This window comes from Phodopus roborovskii, unplaced genomic scaffold (genome assembly GCF_943737965.1).
Source record: "Phodopus roborovskii unplaced genomic scaffold, PHOROB, whole genome shotgun sequence".
Classification (NCBI taxonomy): domain Eukaryota; kingdom Metazoa; phylum Chordata; class Mammalia; order Rodentia; family Cricetidae; genus Phodopus; species Phodopus roborovskii.
In genome coordinates this window covers 20087577-20105889 of record NW_026126448.1, presented here as the reverse complement: position 1 = coordinate 20105889, position 18313 = coordinate 20087577, and the positions used below count along the sequence as shown (strand labels likewise).

Below are 18313 nucleotides of genomic sequence, written 5' to 3'. Positions count from 1 at the left end.
TAAGAGCACTGACTGCTCTTCTAGAAGTCTTAAGTTCAATTCCCAGCAACCACATGGTGGCTCATAACCATCTATAACATCTGATGCCTTTTCTGGTACATGCTGATAGCCCACATAAAATGCATAAAAATAGATTTTTTAAAAGATGGGTTTTAGGGTCAGAGGGTTGGTGGCATACCCCTATAATCTTAGCACTAGTAGGCTAAAGCAGGAGGGTTAGGAGTTTGGAGACAGCCTGGCTACTTGAGTTCCAGAACAAAACAATAAAACATGTTTTTAATATGAGATAAGTGATGATCATTTTTCTGTGATTACATAAAGCCATGTGAGTGAGTAAGATCTTGGAGAAAGGCTACAGAAAGACCATCATTTCCAGGGTGAAGCTTGGAGAAACTTCACAGTTTATCTCCTAAGAGAGGAGGTCATGATGGAGGCAGAGGTAAACCTGAAAAGGTAAGACAAAATGACAAAATTAGGGGATTGCTCTGGGGCTGACATTACATAACGGGAAATGCAGTTGGCAAATAATCACCCAGAGATGATGGCTCACTTGGTAAAGGTTCCTGCTGCCATGTCTGAAGACTTGACTTTGCTCTCTGGGACCCACACAATAGAAAGTGGTAATTTAACTCCTGAATGTCATCCTCTGGACTCCACAGGCGTTCACTAGCACACATGTACACACACTTCAAAATATAAGAAGAGTTGACAGGTGAGGGTCCTCTCCCTGAGCTAGCTGTGAGCCCTACTTTTGCTGGGTTTTTGCTGTTGTTTTGTTTTTTTATTCAGGTGCTGATCTTGCTCCTTAAGAAAGATACCATCTTAAAAATAACTGAACCATTACTCCTAGCTCTAGGGAGGCAGAGGCAGGTGGTTCTCTTGAGTTTTAAGGCCAGCCTGGTGTCTATAGTGAGACTGAGACCCTCTCAAAAATAAACAGGGCTGGAGGGATGGCTTAGCCCTGTGGGCTTAGGCCTACAACCAAAAATAAACATAAAGAAAAATTTAAAACACAATGACTTCTGGAGTCAGAATTAATGTGAAACACAGAAAATACTGTTTGTAGTGGTAACTGCCCTCAATAGGAGGGCCATACAAAATCAAATGTCCCAAACATCACTTCAGGGACAACTAAGTCCCACAGGGCTGCTGGTGTGAGGATGTTGTTGAGAGGGCATTTTAAACTTCAGTAATTCCCAGCCCTGAGTCATCTTTTTGTTTCCCAGCCTTATGTCCTCCCACCTTCCCTTCATCATCTGGGAGCTGAACCTTGGACCTCACACTTAGGCCAAGCCCTCAACAAATGACTGAGCTGTATCCATAGAGACCCCTCCCCATTCATTCATTCATTCATTCATTCATTCCTGGGAGAGACTAACTGCATCCCACCTGGTCTGGAATTTACTGCCCCTCCTGCCTCAGCCTCTGGAAAGATGGGATTATAAACATAAGCAGTGCCAGCAATCCAGACTTTATCTTACTCTCCTTGGTTCCACTGTACCAAACATTTTATACCCAGTGTTCTGGGTATAAACAGAGTACCACACCTTATTACAGATGGTTGTGAGCCAATTGAACCTGGGTCCTCTAGAAGAGCAGCCAGTGAACCAGTGAAGTCATCCATCTCTTTGATCTCTTCAACTTCCCCGCCCAATCCATCCTTTTTTGGGGGGGTGGGTTGGTTTTTCGAGACAGGGTTTCTCTGTGGCTTTAGAGCCTGTCCTGGAACTAGCTCTTGTAGACCAGGTTGGTCTCAAACTCACAGAGATTCACCTGCCTCTGCCTCCCAAATGCTGTTGCCTGGACCCCTAACCAAGTTCTGATCATATCAACCCTCCCATAGTAACTTACCCTCTACAGGGTATACAGCAGTTTCACACATTTTACCCTCCGTCTTTGCAAATGTTACCCTTCTGGGACTGGAGAGACAGTGCAGAGGTTAAGAGCGCTCATTGCTGTTGCAGAAATTGGAAATTCCATTCCCAGGGCCTACATAGCGGGACATAACCATTTGTAACTCTGGAGCATTAGGCACCCTCTTTCTGGCCTTTGCAGGCATGGTAAACACAAGGTTCACAGACATACATGAGATAAATAAGCAAATGTTATCCTTCCTGAATGCTTTTCCCACTTAAACTTTACTAGAAAGCCATTCCTAGCCTGGGGGTGCTCCCTTGCCAGCACTAGGGAGCCATAGGCAGGAGGATCTCTGTGAGTTTCAGGACAGTCTGATCTGCAGAGCGAGTTCGAGGACAGTCAGAGATACACAAACCCTGTCTCAAAAAAACAAAACTGTTCCTGAGCTCTTCCCAGGCTGAATCAGTCCGCCCTGTATAGGTAATAGCTGGATTTTTCAGCCCTCTGCATGGGCACTTTGGGAACAAGTACCATCAACCTTGTTTTGCTCCGTACAGAGCCCACACACCAGGTTTCCCCAAACAAACCAAGACTGTAGTAGTCTCTCTGACCTGTTGTCACTCCATTTTTTCCCACTTTTGAGGTCTCCCAAATAAACAATGTAGTGGGTACAAACTGGGAGCACCCTGTCGCACTTCCCGCGCTGGCCACCAGGGGCCGCCCGGCTCTTTGTTTTCCTTTTTAGTCAGGGTCGCGGCCGGAGGCCCGCAGAGCGCATGCTCGGGGCAGCTCGCCGCCGCCGGCTGCCGAGTGCTGGAGTTGCTTGTGGCCGCGCGGTACCGAGGTAGGTCGATCTCCGGTTCGCGGGGAGCCCGGGGAACGGAAACCGGGGAGGCGCGCGGGGCTGCGTTGGGCCGAGGTCGCCATCCGCATAGCGTAGTGCGGGGCGGGCTGCACGTGAAGCCGTCGGCGCTGCGGGCGCGCGAGCTTCGGCCCGCGTGGGCCCCGCCTCGCCCGCGCACGGGCCGCGCAGCCCCTTAGCAGCCGCGCTCCGGGCGCGCGCCCTGCCACGCGGCGGGAGATTCAAACGGCTGGAGCGCGGCGCCCGGGCACGCGCGGGTGGCCGGCGGCCTGGAGAGAGCGGCAGCGTCCACAGGCGGTCTCCTGCCCTTCACCCCAGTCAACCCTCTGTCACCCTGTCGCTTGCTGCCTGAGGGTTCCGAGCTGCTCCTGAGCCAGTGGGGAACAATAGTGACAATGGCGGGCCTCCATGCCCTTTGCGGAGCGCCTGGGCTCCCTGGCGAGACTTCCATGGTTCCACAGTTAGGGTCTCCGGGGATCAGCAAAGTATGCCCTTGGAACTCGAGCGTTGCTGCTGCCATGTCGTCGATTCATCAGAAATTAAGTCTTCCGACCACGTGTACCCTGGCAGAAACTGAGGGTATGAAATGGACTGGGAACTGCAAAGCGGAAGCCTGAATCGGGCTGTGGATGGTCAGGGATAGTTTTCCAAATGAGGTGACCCGATGGGCTTTTGGTAGAATGGTAGAGGCCAACTTTGGGTAGTGAGGCTGTATTACGCTTTGGATACCCAGGGTCAGGTTAGTCCAGACGTGGGGCGCAGCACATGCAACACCTAGAAGTGTTTGGGGTCACAGACATCAGTGGTTCTGTGGAGCTTCCGGGGAGGGTTGGAGTGGGCGTGGAGGGCACAGCGAAGCCTGCTTCACCCAAGAAGAGCATCCTAATGGAGCGTGGGGAGATGAGTTGGAAGTGATTCACGAGTTCTGATTGACATCTAAGAACAGGAGTCTGGTTTGGGTCCCACTGGATCCTCTTAAGTAGTAGTTACCCTTACCTATAAAATGAAGGTAGTATGTCCCAAACAAAATCAGTGGCTCTAACGTGTACTAGAAGCTATGGCTCCTCTCTCAAGGAAAAAATGGACAGAGCCCCAGGCCTTACCACACACTTGCTGGAGCTGGGTGAAGGACTCCCTGGTGTGAAGTTTGCTTGCTCCGTTCCTGGCAGCCATTCCGTTCTCTCCCGGTAGCCTGTCCCACAAAGACATTCCTCAGCCCCTAAGTCTTGCCGCTAGTCTTAGTGTGGGGGAGGGACTGCTGCTGGGGTTGCCAGATACTCCAGAAATGGGGTTGTGGTTGTGGTGAGGTCTCAGAACACCCAGCTCCTGGTAGACTGACTAGCCTCGTGTACCTACCCACTGATTTAACAGGTGAGGAAGCAGGCTTGGAGAAGCCCCAGCTCTGCTGGGGGCCCGTCCCCTGGGGCTTCATCTCAGCCTCCAGTGGCCTGCACACCCATTCCTGCCATGGCAACAGGTCTGAGCTCTTCGAGGGTCCTACACTTAGGCGCTTATTAATGGAAGTTGACTCCTTTCTGGTTTTTATTTCTGAGTCTTGCTCACTCTTCCGTTTTTAAACTCCTCGAAGACGGAGCCTGGGGAGTGGAAGTGGGAGTCAAATGGTGACCGGAGACAAGTCTTTTGGTTTTTTTAATGTCTATGAGTGTTTCCCCTGCATATATGTCTGTGTACCACATGCATGGTAGTGGCCCAGGGAGGTCAGAAGAGGGGAGAGGGCCTTGGATCCTCTGCAACTGGAGTTGCAGTGAGTGACCTCCTGGGTGCTGCGGACCAAACCTGGGTTCTTTAGAAGAGTAGCCAGTGCTGAGCTATCTCTCTAGCCTTGGCTTATTTGTTGAAACAGAGTAGGTGTCATTATGTAGACCAAGCTGGCCTTGAAATTGTGGAATCAGAAATCTCGCCTCTACACACTACGCCCAGCTAGGCCCATGCACTGTGTAGAAGGTGCTGCCCTTCCCCTGCTCTTGCTTCTGGATTTGTGCTTACAGCCAAGTGCAGCAACTAATGCAGCTGCGGTGCAGATGGAGAGTGTGGGTTGTCTCAGTGTCTCCCCTCAGCAGTGGACTGAAGACCTGTTAGTTCTAGCACCAGTTCTATCTACCCTCTCTCTCCCTTGGCTTCTGCTTTCTCTTCCTTGAATTTGGCCAAACTTATCTGGGATCCTGAGAGACTTGCTCAGGCATCTTAAATTCCTACCAGGTTATAGTTAGTGTACCTTTAGCTGACATTTTTGGGTGGTGATGGTGAAAGAGGGTCTTGCTATATAGTCTGTGTTGATCCTGGTCAGCTTCCTAGCTTCTGGGATTATAGGTGTCTACTACCACAAACAGCACACCTTTGATCACAGCACTTGGGAGGCAGGGGCAAGCGGATCTCTGTGACTTCAAGGCCAGCCTGGTCTACAAAGCAAATTTCAGGACAGCCAGGGCTGTTATGTGTGGAAACCCCGTCTCTAAAATAAAATTAAATGTCTGGGTCCTTTTTCTGTCTCTCCTTGGCTATATGAACTTGGGCAAGCATCAGCTCCCTCAGCATGCTACAGGGGGATGGTGTTTTCAGCTCTTCTGAGCAGGGGTGAGTTTGTGGTGTGGGGTGTACACATGTTCCTGTGAGTGTGCATGAGGATCTGAGTGTGCATGTGGAGCGCAGAGGTTGACAACAGTTGTCTCCTTGGTTGTGCTCTGCCTTACTTTTTACCTGGAGTTCACCCGTTAGGGTACAGTTTTTAGCTAGCCAGTGAGCTTCAGGGATCTGTGTACCCCACCCTACTCCGACTTGCCTGCACTAGGATTGTAAGAGTGTGTTATGCCTAGCATTTTGTGAGTGTTGGGTTCTGAATGCAGGTCACATGCTTGCATGCTGACAGAGTCATCTTCGAAGCCCCTTGGTTTGGTTTTTGAGACAGGGTCTCATAATGGCCTTGGCTGTCCTCAATCTTGTTGTGTGGCTGAGGATGACCTTTATGTCACAGGCATTTGCCATCATGACTGACTAAAGCTTGTTTGGAAAAGGAAAAGCTTTTTGTACACCAAAGATTTTGTGAGTTGTTTTTTAGTTTCTTTGGGAGGGAATGATGGATTGGGAGGAGGGAACACAGGGTGATTTTTGTAATGGTCTTCCTTTCTTACTAGAATGTATGCTCCATGAGTACAGGAAGCAGGTTGGCCCAACCCCAGGTACTGCTGAATCCTTGGGAGATGAGTGCGCATGTGTCACTCACTGTTTGACCACCTACTCCATGCTTCTGTCTGCCCTGAGAGGTAGTTGTCACCTCCTCCTTAACAGATAAGGGTTGTTAATGGTTGAGCTCACCAGAGCCCTGGGGGAGGGGGGTGGATTGAGTTCCAGGGATCCCAAAGAGCAGTCATTTTCAGTGTGAGGAGAGAGGGGTCTCAAAGAGGCCATTAGGAAGGGGTCCCATTGCTGGGAGAATGGCGGTTGTACAGAGTTCACAATGGCCCCCGTCATGACAAAACTGGACCAGCCACAACCCACACAGGCTCTGCGGGCTCCTGGGCCTGTTTAAAGTGCTTTCTTTGTGGTTCTGCCCTCTGAGTCACAAGTCTCTAGTCTTTGTGTTCATACCGTCTGAGTTGACAGCTGGGAGCAGACACTGAGAAGGGCCTGGGCTGTTCCTTCCATTGTTGCCATGAGCAGAGTTTTCATTCCTGTCAGGTGACGGGGCGATGAGCTTGCTAAGATTCCAGTAGGTATGTGTCTCAGTATTACCTGGAGAAGACCCTAACCCCCTACCATCATCATTAACTTACTGAGCAAGCACTTAGCCTACAGCCATTTTAATTTTTTGTCATTATTTACTACTGGGTTTCTGTTGGTCAGTTTATTTTTAAGACTGGGTCTCCAAGCCCTGCCCGCTCTGAAGCTCACTATGTAGACCAGGCTGGCTAATCTGCCCACCTCTGCCCCAGTGCTGGAATTACTCCCAGCCTTGTTTGTTTGTTTGGATTTTTGGGAAAGGGTTTTTCTACGTCTGGCCTTCATCTGCCTTCAGAGCGCTGGGGCTAAAGGTATACACCCAGTCCAGCTTTATTTTAATTTAATTTTTTTTTTCCTGTTATGGGGTGAAACCCAGAGCCTCAGGAATGGTAAGTGAGCGAGCAAGCACTCTGCCAATGAGCCACATCCCAGCAGTGTGCTATCTCGGTATCAGCTCAATTAACCCTGCATGTCAGCCAGTCACAGAAGTACATACCTGTAAATTCAGCCCAGGTGTAGGCAGGAATGGGAGGCGTTCAGGGCAATCTTAAGCTGCACTGGACTCTGTTTCAAAATAATAATAGTTTAATAATAAGCTAAAATGGAGAGCAGGCAGCTAGCTCTTCAGACTATGTAGTTTGGGTTTTGGGGTTGTTTTTGTGTTGTGGTTTATTTTTCTGCTTTGTTTGGAGATGTGGTCTCCCTGTATAGCCCGAGCTGGGCTGAAATTTACTATGTAGACCAGAGAACCTCCTGCCCCGCCTCCTGAGTGAGTGCTAGGGTTAACCGCATGGCCGCTTGTTTTTGTTGTTTGCGTGTATTTGAGACTGGCTGGCCTGAAATTCGGTTGCTGCAGTGCTGGGGTCATGAGTAAGCACCTGGCTTCTGCCTGTTCTTTGTCACAAGAACCATCTTTCTGTTCAGTAGATTTGTCTCTAAAATGTCATTTTTAATGACTTCCTACCGTTCCTTTATGTGTATTCTACCTGTGGCCAGTCCACTGGTTCTGACTTCGATAGTGCTGGAAGTACAGGAAGGTGCCATCAGGCCCAAGTAGCAGTGCTAGTTTTTGAACCAGGATCAGACTTGAAGCTTAGGCAGATTCTCACCCAGCTGAGGTATATCCCTAGCCCCTAGTCCACTACATTAGTCAGGTTTGCTCACTTTCCCCCAGTTAGCAGCATCAGAGAATATTTGTGAGTTCAGGCATTACCTGCCTATGGAACACTTCTGGGGTAGATGCTGAGAGGTGTTAACTGCTGGGTGACTTATTTATAATTCTCCCTCCCAAGACAGGGTTTCTCTGTGTAGCCCTGGCTTTCTTGGAACTCACTCTGTAAACCAGGCTGACCTCGAACTCACAGAGATTAAAGGCATGTGACACCACTGCCCTGCATTTTTAGGGTTTTTGGTAAATATTGCACAGGAAGGTGTTTATGATTCTGACATGTAGTATTTGGCTGGGTTTTTCAGGACAGGAAGATGCCACCCAAGCGCATAGCTAAGAGAAGGTCACCCCCAGAAGATGCCATCCCCAAAAGCAAGAAAGTGAAAGGTAAGCTGGCCTTGATCCCTTCCTGGCTCTGAGTGGTCTCAGAACAAGCAGTGAGCTCTCTGGAACCCCGCTCCTTCCTCCCTGGCTTAAAGCTCTGAGGGGCTTAGATGTCCAGGGACTCCTGCTCAGTGGAGGTTCTCTTGCCTCTTACCCAGTCCAACCCTGTAGCAGTCAGAAGAGAGCCCTAAACTGAGGCTCTTCAGAGAGTACTCAGTGCAGTGCTATCAGAAAAAGATTCCCTGTCCTGCTACCCCAGATCCTAGGACGTGGCCCCAGGCAAATGCATTACAAGTTTGGTCTGTCTAAAGTACGCTGGTCTCCTCCCCTGATAATGGAAAAAGTCCTTGGCCTTAGGTCCATTTGTTCTGAACTGACATCTTGAAAGCTTTTGGACCTACTAGGCTTTCAGAGGTGAGTCCAGGTCTTAGCTCTGCCACTTTCTTATGTATAAGCACAGGCATGTCAATCTGGCTGAGGTTAATAGAATGGAGATGAGAATTCCAGTCTATCTGAGTCGTTGAAGATTAGATGAGCTAATGTCCCAGCTAATTTTTCTCTCTCCTATAACCCCAAAGTGTGGCGAAGACCAGAGAAATTGACCCCTAGCATGGGAGGAAGGAGCATAGACTCACGCTCAGACAGTGTCTGTCTTTTGCAGACCCTCGTAACCGCGGTCCTGCCACCCGCTCCTGCCAAGGTGCCTGTGGGCCAAACCCAACTGACCAGAAAACCCAACCAGATGGCTCCCTGCCCAGTGCAGCCTCTGTGCAGCGCCAGTGGCCCTGGCAGCCGAGGCCACGCCCCTGGGGAAGGGACTGGATGCCATTGACTGAAGGGCTGTGGCAGGCTTCCATTGGCTGCCAAAAGGCTTTGCACTACCTACTGGTTGGCCCACGCCTCTCTGCAAATGCATCTGTGGGTTCTTACTGTGCCTTCCTGTTCCTCTGAAGCTGTCAGTGTGCTGCCCATGTTGGCAGAAGGGGTGGTCTGTTCTCCTGTGTACCGGAGTTGGAGTTGGAGATCACGGTCTGGGGGTGGAGGGGCATTCAGTCAGATAGAGGTTGATAAGTACTCTTCTAACCCAGAAAGTCGCCTGAGTTCAGTGCAAACTCTATTAATTAGCTTTATGAACCTGGGCAGATATTTTGACCCTCTAGGAGGCTCTATTCTGTGTCCTGTAAAACAGTGTCTTCTATTTTTGATGTTTGTTTGAGATATAATAGCTCTGGCTATCCTGGAACTCAATATATAACCCTGGCTGGCCTTGAACTCCCAGAGATCTTCCTGCTTCTACCTCCAAGGGCTGGGATTAAAAGCTTGAAGCACCAGGCCTGTCAGCAGGGTCTTTTAGATATGGGAGGTCTGCAGAGCCAGCTAGTGTTGGTAAAGTAAGTGGTCAGAGTAAAAGGTTGGTACTGCTGGATGGTGGTGGCACATCTTTAATCCCAGCAATCGGGAGGCAGAGGTAGGAGGAACTTGGTAGTTGGAGGCCAGCCTGGTCTACAGTTAGTTCCAGGACAGCCAGGGCTGTTACACAGAGAAACCTGTCTCGAAAAACAAGATTGGCGGTATGGATCCATATCTGAGACATGGGCTCAGCAAGAAACTATCTTGTATCCTCACTGTCCTCGCACCCTGCCCACCGACATCCTTTTCACCATGTAGTGTGTCTCCTTGTTTGTCTTTCTTCCTCATGTCATTCATTAATGTGCTTGGCTGCTAATCCTCACAAACCCCTTGTCATCCTCCATTTACATATAAGGACATTTAGGCTGACAGGTCTTGTCTATAGCCTGTGGGCAGATGGAGGGTTTGCTCCTCAGGTCATCATGATCCCAGAGCCTATGCCATGACCTCTGCTGCCCTCGTCCTGCACACTCAGGGGCTGTCTTCTCCACCCTTTAGTCTCACACAGGTCTCACAAAACAGAACCGGGCTTGGTGCTGACACTGGGCCAGGGCGACGTGGGCCAGCTGGGGCTGGGTGAGAGTGTGCTGGAGAGGAAGAAGCCGGCCTTGGTGCCCCGTCTGCAAGATGTTGTGCAGGCTGAGGCCGGGGGCATGCATACCGTTTGTCTGAGCCAAAGTGGCCAGGTAAGTCAGGGGGCTGGGACAGGTTGGATAGGGCCTGGGTGCAAGGGTGTGGGACAGAACCTGGTTATAGAAGGAAGGAGTGGCCTAAATGAGTCTACCATAAACTCAGACTTTGTGCTAATGGGAGACCCTGGGCACAGGTCTACTCCTTCGGCTGCAATGATGAGGGTGCCCTGGGAAGAGACACATCAGTCGAGGGCTCAGAGATGGTTCCTGGGAAAGTGGAACTGCAAGAGAAGGTGGTACAAGTGTCAGCAGGAGACAGTCACACAGCAGCCCTTACCGAAGATGGCCGTGTCTTCCTCTGGGGCTCTTTCCGGGTAAGCCTGGGTCTGGAAAATTGTGCTTGCTTGCTGGTGGGAATAGAAGGTAAGGGCCACATGTAGGTGTTGCCCAGATTTGAGCCCCTGGTTTCTTATGTGGGTCTGTCCACACCACTGGCTATTGGCTTGAATGTGATGAGATACCTGTATTTGAGAAGAGGTGGGTAAAGGATGCCTCTAAGCTGCAGCTGCTCCTAGAAGCTGCTTTGTCTTTTCGTTCTGTTCTCATTCTCGACCCCATTATAGAGGTGATTCTAAGGCAGGGGATTATAATCTTAATTTTTGGTTTTCATGGATTCTTTTTCCTAAGACAAGGTCTCGTGTACCTCAGGTGAGCCCCATACTGGCAATGCAGCTGAGGATGACTTTGAACTTCTTTATGATCCTTCTGCCCCCATCTCCTGGGTGCTGGAATTATGGGCTCCCATTCTTGCGTAGTGTCAGAGATGGAACCCAGGACATGGTGTGTACCAGGCAAGCAGTGTCAAGGGAGCTACAATCTCAGCATAGGGAGATGTTTCAATACTCTGGCTGGAAAGGGTGGCTAAAGCCATGTTCTACTCTTGCAGAGGACTTGGATTCAGTTTCCAACACCCCCATAGCAACTCACAGCTGTCTATAACACAGGTTCCAGGAGATCCAGGGCCTTCTTCTAGCCCTTTTGGGAACCAGGCAGACATGGTGCAATAAATATACATATGTGCTTACAAAACACCCATATACATTAAAAGTAAGTTAAAACAAGATGGAATCTTCATGAGTATTTCCTTATTAAGGTTATTGTAAAAACAATTATTCATTTCTTTACTTATTTTTTGAGACAGCATCTCTCTATGTAGTTCTGGCTGTCCTGGAGCTTGCTTTGTAGATTAGGCTGGCCTTGAACTCATAGAGATCCTCCTGTCTCTCTAGGATTAAAAGTGTGTGTACCACCATGCCAGGCCCTCATTTATTTACTTTTTTTGAGACACGGTGTTGCAGTGTATCCCTGGCTGGTTTGGAACTCACTATGTAAATGAGACTGACCTCAAACTCACAGATCTTGTTTTATATTGGATAGTGCTGGGATTAAAGGAGTTTGCCTGCACACCCTGTACTATTGTAAACTTTTTTTTTTTTCTTCTTTGAGACAGGGTTTCTGTGTAGCCTTGGCTGTCCTGGAACTTGCTCTATAGACCAGGCTATCCTAGAACTCACAGAGATGCACCTGCCTCTGCCTTCCAGAATGCTGGGATTGAAGGCGTGTGCCACCACCTCCTGGTTTATTGTAAGCATTTTTATGGAGACCATTTTAACACAGAAATGCTCAGAATGATGTATTGCACCTCTGTCTTCTTGCCATGTTGCTTCAGCAATTAATTGATTTTTAGCAAGATTTGTTTCCCTCCACTCACATCTTTACCCTCGCTTACTTTAACACAGTTTCTAGCCTGTGGGTGTTGTCATTCTCAGTATTTCCATATGTGGCCAGGATCTTGCCTGCCTCACTGCCCATATCTGCTACCATTCACTGCCCTAAGCCAGACCACTGTCATGGCCCCAGGAAGCCTGGGCTTGGCTGACACAAAGCTGCAGGACTGGCTGTTTAAGTCTCTGCCCCTCCTTTGTAGGACAATAATGGGATGATCGGGTTGTTGGAGCCCATGAAGAAGAGCATGGTTCCTGTTCAAGTGCAGTTGGACATGCCTGTGGTAAAGGTAGTCTCAGGTGAGTGTTGGACACATTGTGGGCAGGAGTGAGGGCAGCTCAGCCTTGGGTCTTACTGACAAGCCCTTCATCTCCTGCCTTCTCCAGGGAATGACCATTTGGTGATGCTGACGACTGATGGAGACCTGTACACCTTGGGGTGTGGGGAGCAGGGTCAGCTGGGCCGTGTACCTGAATTATTTGCCAACCGAGGTGGCCGTCAGGGCCTTGGTAAGTGGCTTTGGTATTGCCAGTGGGATAATTTGGTAAGCCGTCCCTTGCCAAAATTAAAGAGCAATAGGGATTCTGTTGAGGTTTATATCCCGTGTACTTGCGGTGGTCATTAAAAACTCAGACTGTTGGAATGTAAAATGAAATAAAAAAATTAAAAAAAAAAAAAAAAAAAAAAAAAAAAAACTCAGACTGGCTGCCTGGCAGTGATGTCACACACATTTAATCCCAGCATTTGGGAGGCAGAGGTAGCCGGATCTCTGCGAGTCTGAGGCCAGTCTGTTCTATATAGTGAGTTCCAGGACAGGCTCCAAAGCTTCACAGAGAAACCCTGTCTCAAAAGACAAAAAAAAAAAAAAAAAAAAAAAAAAAAAAAAAGTAACTCAGACTGGGCAGTAGTTGCATACAACTATAATTTTAGCATTTGGGAGATAGAGTTTGAGGCCAGCCAGCACTACACAGACACCATATTTTGACCTCCCCAAACAAACAAACAAACAAAACCAGAACTCAGGCTTTGAGCTGGGTATGGTGGCAAATGCCTTCAATCCCAGAACTCAGGAAGCAGAGGAATGTGAGTTCCTCAGACTTAGAGTTTGAGGACTGCCTGGTGTACATAGTTCTAGGCTAACCAATAAATAATGAGACCCTCTAAAAAGGTGGGGCACCCTCAGACTTTGGAGGCTGACTCCTTATCTCTAACCCCCCCCCCCAACGCACCTCACCCCTGTTGGTTACTGTGGAGAGAAAGGGTTTAATCAGGAAAATTTCTGGCACGTAAGTTGTGTGAGCTTTTCTTCTCATGTCTGTTAAAAGTTTGAGGTGACGTTTAAAGTCTGGTGGCCTCACCTCAGTTACCTCCTCTGTAAGAAGGATGACCCTGCTTTGCCTCCTTCAGGGTCACTGACCCTGGCTTCCTCTTTATTATTTACAGAGCGACTCTTGGTCCCCAAATGTGTGCTGCTGAAATCCAGGGGAAGTCGGGGTCGTGTGCGGTTCCAGGATGCCTTCTGTGGTGCCTATTTCACTTTTGCCATCTCCCGTGAGGGCCATGTGTATGGTTTTGGCCTCTCCAACTATCACCAGCTTGGTGAGTGCTGTTCCTAGCATCAGACTTGACTTGCTAGCTTTCAGTCTTTGTCTTTGCTTTGTGTGGGGTACCTGACCCCTCAGAGCTGCGGTGTTTCTGGGGATGAGTGAGGGTGGCCTTTCTGGGGACAACAGTGGGGAGGAAAGCTTCTGGAACAACTTCATCCTTGGCAACAGGAACTCCAGGCACTGGATCTTGCTTCATTCCTCAGAACTTGACTTCCTTCAAGAATTCTACCAAGTCCTGGGTGGGCTTCTCTGGTGGACAGCACCATACAATTTGCATGGATTCAGAAGGTAGGACACTGAAGTCCTTCTACATTGATACGGTCAGGTGCCTTGGATCATGGTTTGGGCCAGACATAGATTGCATCCATGATGGTTGTTTTTGAGCTTGGAGCATGCGTGCCCTCAGGGGATGTAGAGCATCTTCTAGCTCCCAGCCCAGATGAAGAAAAGGCCCTGAGACCTCAGCACTTGAGAGGAGACCTGACTCCGAAGGACATGGGACTCAATTGGTGTGCTATCTATTTTACTTGGAACATGCCCCCCATTGATTCTCAACCTCTCTTTATTTATCCTCTAGGAAAAGCATACAGCCTGGGCAGGGCTGAATATGGGCGACTGGGCCTTGGGGAGGGTGCCGAGGAGAAGAGCATACCCACCCTCATTTCCCGGCTGCCTGTCGTTGAGTCAGTGGCCTGTGGGGCTTCTGTGGGTTATGCTGTGTCCAAGGATGGTGAGTGGGATCCTCAGACCCGCTTGGTTGGAGCCTGGGGAGCATGATCCCTAGCAAGTTCCTCAGGTTATATTGATGATGCTGCTTTGCCATTGATTCAGAAGCTCTGGGTAGGGTGTTTTGTTGTTTTGTTTTGGTCTGTTATGTTTTTGAGACAGGGCTCTCACCATGTAGACCAGGCTGGCCTGGAACTCAGATCTGCCTGCCTCTGCCCCTGCCTTCTGCATGTTGGACTCATACTAGGCTCAAGAGTATAATGAGTCTTTCTCTGTCCCAGCATCTAACTCCCAAATAATGACACAGACTTCTTATGAAAGCTTGGCCTGTAGCTTAGGCTTGTTTCTAACTAGCTCTTATAACTTATATTAACTCATTTATATTAATCTATGTTCTATCATGTGTTACCTCTCTTTTACTTGTACTTCCTGTTTCCTCTCTGTCTCCTGGCATTCCTATGTCCCTAGATTCCACCTCTTCCTTTTTCTCCCTGGAAATCCCACCTATATCTCCTGCCCACAATTGGCCACTCAGCTTTTTATTACACTAACCACGGCAATGCACCTTCACACATTGTATAAATATTCCACAAGACAAGAGTACTTTTTTTTAATGTTTATATTATATCTGCATGTGTGTATGTACTATACATATGCTTGGTACCTACAGAGGCTAGGAGAGGGGCATTAGATCTCCTGGGGACTGGAGTTACTGACAGTTGTGAGCTGCCATGTAGGTCCTGGCTAGTCTAGCAGAAGAGGGTGTGGACACATACGAGCCAAAGCCCAAGAAAGTTTCATAGTCAGGGGTCCTGCAGAATTCAGGCTGGCAGAGGTGTTTGTGCTTACCTGGGTTCACTTCCTCAGGAAGTGGCGTTTGCACTGCAGCATAGAGGTTCAGTCCTTTTTGAAAACCCAAGGATTAGGCTGCATGTCATGGCACATTTACACCCCAGTACTCAGGAGGCAGAGGCAAGCACATGTCTGTGAGTTTGAGGCTAGCCTGGTCTACATAGTGAATGAGTTCTAGGCTAGCTAGGGCTACATAGTGAGACCTTATCTAAAGACAAAAAACACCAGAGATGGCATATCAAGCCCAGGAGCATCCTAAATAATGTAGAAGGTGGCTGGTTCCAAGAACAGGGATTTAGAACGTAGTACCCCCTTGCCCTTTTCACACACACCCCCCCCCCAAGTTCTGTGCCCTGGCATAGGGAGAATACAGTGGAGGACACAGTCTTCTCAGCTCTTCCAAACTCCCTTGAACTCTGGGGCTGGGACTTTCCCAAACTGCTATTGGTTAAGGCCAAAATTTACCTCCATGTCACAGGCATCTCCTTGTATGGCAAGGCAGGCCTGAGGACCCCAAAGGTTCTTTTTCTGTCCCTTCTAGGTCGTGTTTTTGCCTGGGGCATGGGCACCAACTACCAGCTGGGCACAGGCCAGGATGAAGATGCCTGGAGCCCTGTGGAAATGACTGGCAAACAGCTGGAGAACCGAGTGGTCTTAACTGTGTCCAGTGGGGGCCAGCACACAGTCTTACTGGTTAAGGACAAGGAGCAGAGCTGATGAAGTCATTGTGGGCCTAGCTTCTGGCCCCCAGCCCAACTTCACAGAACAGAAAAAACGGCCAGCTACAAATTCCAGAAGGCCCTTCCCCAACCCTGAACAGCTATCATCTCCTGTCTTACCCATCACCACCGCAGAATCCTTTCCTTCTGTTTCGTCCTCTTTTTCTAGAATCATCCTGGGAAGTACAGGATGAGGGAGGATGGGAAGGGTGTCTCAGAAGGAGCTTTGCTTACACTAGACTTACATCAGTAGACCTTTCCCTTTACTACCCTTCTTCCTGTGGTCCTAGCAGGCCCTGGCTCGTTGCCTACAAAGCCCAAAGCTCCTCCTGCCTTGGGTTTTTGGTGCCCATACACTTGCCCATACCCTTCCCATGTGCCACTTTTTCTGTTCCTAATGTCAGTTTAAAAGGAGACAGATGGTACAGTCATCAGATTCAGTTGTCATGGACCCATGCTTAGGGAGGTCTGGACAAAGGCTTCACAAGGCTGGGGTGACCCTAAGCCAAATATTTGGCTCTAAACAGGTGTTGATGGGCAAAAACAGTGACCCACTTGAAAAAACCCAACTAGCTGTTCTCCCAAAAGCACAAAGCAGCCCACTGTCTCTTGGGTATTGCCTGTGTGTTCCCCACCCAGTCGGCCTTTCTGCCAAAAAGGACTGGAAAGCCATGCTGGGCTCTGCTGGGCAGTCAAGGCAGGGTACTGGAGAAGAGTGGAGGGGCAGAGGCTGGTCCTAAGGAAAGGAAGTAACAGTGGTTGAAAAAATAGCTTTGATTTTCTTTTTTTTAATTATAAAATATTTTAGAGGGGAGAGTGAAATCTTTTAACACTTTGAATAAATTTAGAGTTTTATAAACATGGACTCTTTGTTTTATGCAGGTTTCCTGGAGTTGTTTTGTTGTGTTTTAAGGGGCACCAGCCATGTGCCAGACATTATGTAGAGGTCAGAGTAAATATGCCTATGAACCTGTTGTCAAGGCTGTGGCCAACACAGCTGTTCCAAAGTCTGGAAAAGACATCAGGTATTTGGTTAGTTAGGCAATAGGAACCACTGTCATTCATGGTCATGAGAGTTTAGATTTTTTTTTTTAAATGGGCTCTCGGTGTAGCCCAGGCTGAGCTGAAACTCCTGCCTCAGCTTCCTGAGTGAGGATATTACAGGCCTGGCTTTGGTATGGAAGTTTTAAATCCCAAACCACCTGTTTTGTTTTTGGCAAGCTCTTACTGTGTGGCTGGAACTTACTGTGTAAAACAGGCTAGCCTTGAACTCAAAAGATCTGTCTGCTTCCAGAGTTTTTGGATTAAAGCTGTGTGACCATCACACCTGGCCCAATTTCTCTGTGTTAACAGCTGTGGCTCTCCTGGAACTGTAAACCAGGCTGGCCTCAAACTCACAGAGATCCACCTGCCTCTGCCTCCTGAGTGCTGGAATTAAAGGCGTGTGCCACCACTGCCAGCCTCCAATTTTACTCAACTGTCTGCATTTTCAAAAGCTGGTGTGTTTGCTTAAAACTTACCTTGGGTGCCCTGTCGTAAAACTTTTGCTGGGAAGATGCTATACACAAGTGTCCACTCACTGCAAGTAGGGAGCCTAGAACAAACCAAATTACAGATAATCCAACTTGGTGAACCAATGATTTTCATTGGGGTTAGTTACAGAAATACAGCTTCATCCTCAAAGGCCACCCCAGCATGAGTGACAGCTCCCAAAAACTGGGAATCTGGGTTTTTTTTTCACCGCATAGCCTGTAGACAGCATAAGAGGCTGAAGAGTATCCTTTCCAAGTGATCCTGGTCTAAATTTCCAGGCAGCTGGGCTGGTTTCTGATTCTACCAGGCAGCAGATCTGTACTCCCAAGAGTCCTTGCCAACTTGACCTGAGTCTTATTGTAGGTCAGCCTCAATTTTTTTTTTTCCAGCCTCTCAACCTTTATTGCTTACTCTGAATATGAGTAAGCAATAGTGATCCAAGCAGTTTCAGGAACTTCCTGAAGCTATTTTGAGTCCTTTACACTCTTGCTTAGAGAACCTTCACAGCAGCATAGGAATATTTCAGTCTGAGAGAATGTGAGTGTGTTGGGAAGTGGGTATGACTAATGGATTGGAGTGTTGTGTAATGTTTAACCAGGCAAAACATTTTGTTTATGCTGCATTAGTTTTAACTATGTAAAGATGTGTTGCATTTGTGTTAATAAAATTAAAATTGAGCTCAGGGAGGCAGGGTTAGCAACTAGTTGACAGGAAGCAGTGTTGAGTGGGATTTTTTGTTGGCTTTTGTCTTTTCAAGAGAGGTTTCTTTGTGGAGCCATGGCTGTCCTGGAACTCACTGTAGACCAGGTGGGCCTCCAAGTCAGAGATCTGCCTGTCTATGCCTCCCGAGTGCTGGGATTGAAGGTGTGCTCCACCATGACGGGTAATGGTGGTTTTTTTAGTTGGGGCAATGTGGAAGGAGAGAGGCTGTCAGCCATGTCAATAAAGAAAGCAAGTTGCTACTCTGAGCTCCCAGGTTTTCACCCTAGCCTTTGAATCTCCAGTTTTATTAGAACTATAGAGGTTTAGTTAAAGCTACC

The 18313-nt window shown here is 48.6% G+C and overlaps 1 protein-coding gene across 8 annotated transcripts; it reads left to right on the top strand.

The window, feature by feature from the left end:
* The first annotated feature begins 318 nt into the window (after window positions 1–318).
* Window positions 319–16605, top strand: Rcc1 (regulator of chromosome condensation 1). 8 transcript variants are annotated; one of them, XM_051188987.1, is made up of 11 exons: window positions 319–453; window positions 7931–8012; window positions 8671–8709; window positions 9918–10105; window positions 10246–10425; window positions 12039–12135; window positions 12223–12345; window positions 13280–13435; window positions 13612–13731; window positions 14021–14173; window positions 15563–16605. In XM_051188987.1, exons 2-11 carry the CDS (start codon window positions 7940–7942, stop codon window positions 15736–15738), a joined length of 1305 nt encoding a protein of 434 aa, XP_051044944.1. In that variant the 5' UTR covers window positions 319–453; window positions 7931–7939; the 3' UTR covers window positions 15739–16605. The 8 variants fall into 8 exon arrangements, with proteins under 8 accessions (XP_051044944.1, XP_051044948.1, XP_051044942.1 ...); XM_051188985.1 differs by lacking the exon at window positions 319–453 and adding an exon at window positions 2619–2701; XM_051188986.1 differs by lacking the exon at window positions 319–453 and adding an exon at window positions 3027–3298.
* The last annotated feature ends 1708 nt before the right edge of the window (window positions 16606–18313 follow it).

What these genes read in the sequence shown, in the direction of transcription:
- Rcc1 (XM_051188987.1), top strand. Translation starts at nt 7,940, where the DNA reads ATGCCACCCAAGCGCATAGCTAAGAGAAGGTCACCCCCAGAAGATGCC. An exon ending in TCCTCTGGGGCTCTTTCCGG is followed by an intron (nt 10,426 to 12,038) that starts GTAAGCCTGGGT and finishes CCTCCTTTGTAG; the next exon opens with GACAATAATGGGATGATCGG. An exon ending in AATTTGCATGGATTCAGAAG is followed by an intron (nt 13,732 to 14,020) that starts GTAGGACACTGA and finishes TTTATCCTCTAG; the next exon opens with GAAAAGCATACAGCCTGGGC.